Raw genomic sequence first — 1,453 nt, forward strand, 5'->3', positions numbered from 1 at the left:
TTGGTAGCAGTTTTACTAAGCTTGAAAAATCAAACATATGTACCTGCCACTCTGTCTAAAGTGAAACAGAAGCTCTGGTGTCATAACAGTGATCACAGAAAAGTATCAGCGCCATTTGATTTTTTAAAACTAGAACAAATAAAGCTATTCAATTTTTCTTTCTGTGAACTATTTTGGTTATTTTTTATGGGCCTACTTTTACTGTTCAGTGAGAGTTGAGGCTACTCAACATCTCACAGGGCTGGTTCCCTAGTTTGTATAGTGCTCTCCAGCTCTGAGGACGTTTTGAGGAAAATTAAAAACATGAATTTTTCATTGAGCTTTGAAACTCAGTTGCTGCCCTACCACAGTGCAAGATGAAATGGAAATTTGTGCACCTTTACTTTTATTGTCGTAGGAACAAATTGTGCTACGATGCAAGTTACCTCCATGTGGATGCAGCAAAGAATCCTGTGGCACTTTATAGACTAACAGACATTTTGGAGCATGAGCTTTCGTGGGTGAATACCCACTTCCTCAGATGCATGCATCAGATGCATGCATCTGAGGAAGTGGGTATCCACCCACAAAAGCTCATGCTCCAAAACGTCTGTTAGTCTATAAGGTGCCACAGGATTCTTTGCTGCTTTTACAGATCCAGACTAACACGGATACCCCTCTGATACTTGACTCCATGTGGATGTTTACTGGAGAATCAGAACTTTGGGGCATACTACACTGAGAAAGACAAGACAACAAAAAGGAGAATTAACTGAAACTCCTTCCTACTTGGGGTGTATATAACTCTCTCATCAGCTCTCAAATGTTTTTTTTTTTTGTAACTGGAGTTTTTATGTACAATGTGGATTTTCTGAAACAGTTATACAAGAGCCAAAGCTTCAACTTCTTCAGAGATCCCACCACCAGACACATTGACAGCTCCAGCTACCAATCTATTCTTCATCATCAGGAGGAATTCCCAATTCCTCATCTGTCCATTTTGAAGCATCTGGGTAAGGAAAGTGACCCAGCACTGCTTCCAGGTTATGCCAGAAGTGCCATAGGATCCAGAACCATGTGAAGCCACTGAAGATCTCGCCGTGGATCACCTGCCAGCAAGTAAGCCTCGGAAACTGCCGGTAGTGGGGCTCGATGTGCACCCCGCCGCCCGAGTGCCGGAGCGTGGCCGCTCCTCTCACGTCTCTGGCGCGGAGGATCCAGACCAGGCCACTGCCGGTGCGGCCCAGAGCCCCGAGCATGATGCCACCGGCCTAGGCAATAGTGTCCTGCTCGCAGGATCACTGATGAACCACTGATGATTTCTTTTGATGATATAGTGCTTCTGAATTCTGTTCCATTGGCTGAATATGTGCCATTACATCTTGCTGAGGAATGATGTTGGGATGGAATGGAATTAGTGCTTTCTAGCTTTCTTGTGTAATTTTCAATTAAGAGCTGGTGAATTAAACTACTT

The 1,453-nt window shown here is 43.9% G+C and overlaps 1 protein-coding gene across 1 annotated transcript; it reads right to left on the reverse strand.

The window, feature by feature from the left end:
• Positions 1-809: 809 nt before the first annotated feature.
• Positions 810-1,238, reverse strand: LOC127048362 (NADH dehydrogenase [ubiquinone] 1 beta subcomplex subunit 2, mitochondrial-like). The gene has a single exon (XM_050948129.1). It carries the CDS (start codon positions 1,236-1,238, stop codon positions 933-935), a length of 306 nt encoding a protein of 101 aa, XP_050804086.1. The 3' UTR covers positions 810-932.
• Between the last annotated feature and the right edge of the window lie 215 nt (positions 1,239-1,453).

This window comes from Gopherus flavomarginatus, chromosome 3, assembly GCF_025201925.1.
Source record: "Gopherus flavomarginatus isolate rGopFla2 chromosome 3, rGopFla2.mat.asm, whole genome shotgun sequence".
Classification (NCBI taxonomy): Eukaryota; Metazoa; Chordata; order Testudines; family Testudinidae; genus Gopherus; species Gopherus flavomarginatus.

Excerpts from the sequence above, each read along its gene's own strand:
- LOC127048362 (XM_050948129.1), bottom strand. The coding sequence starts at position 1,238 with ATGCTCGGGGCTCTGGGCCGCACCGGCAGTGGCCTGGTCTGGATCCTC.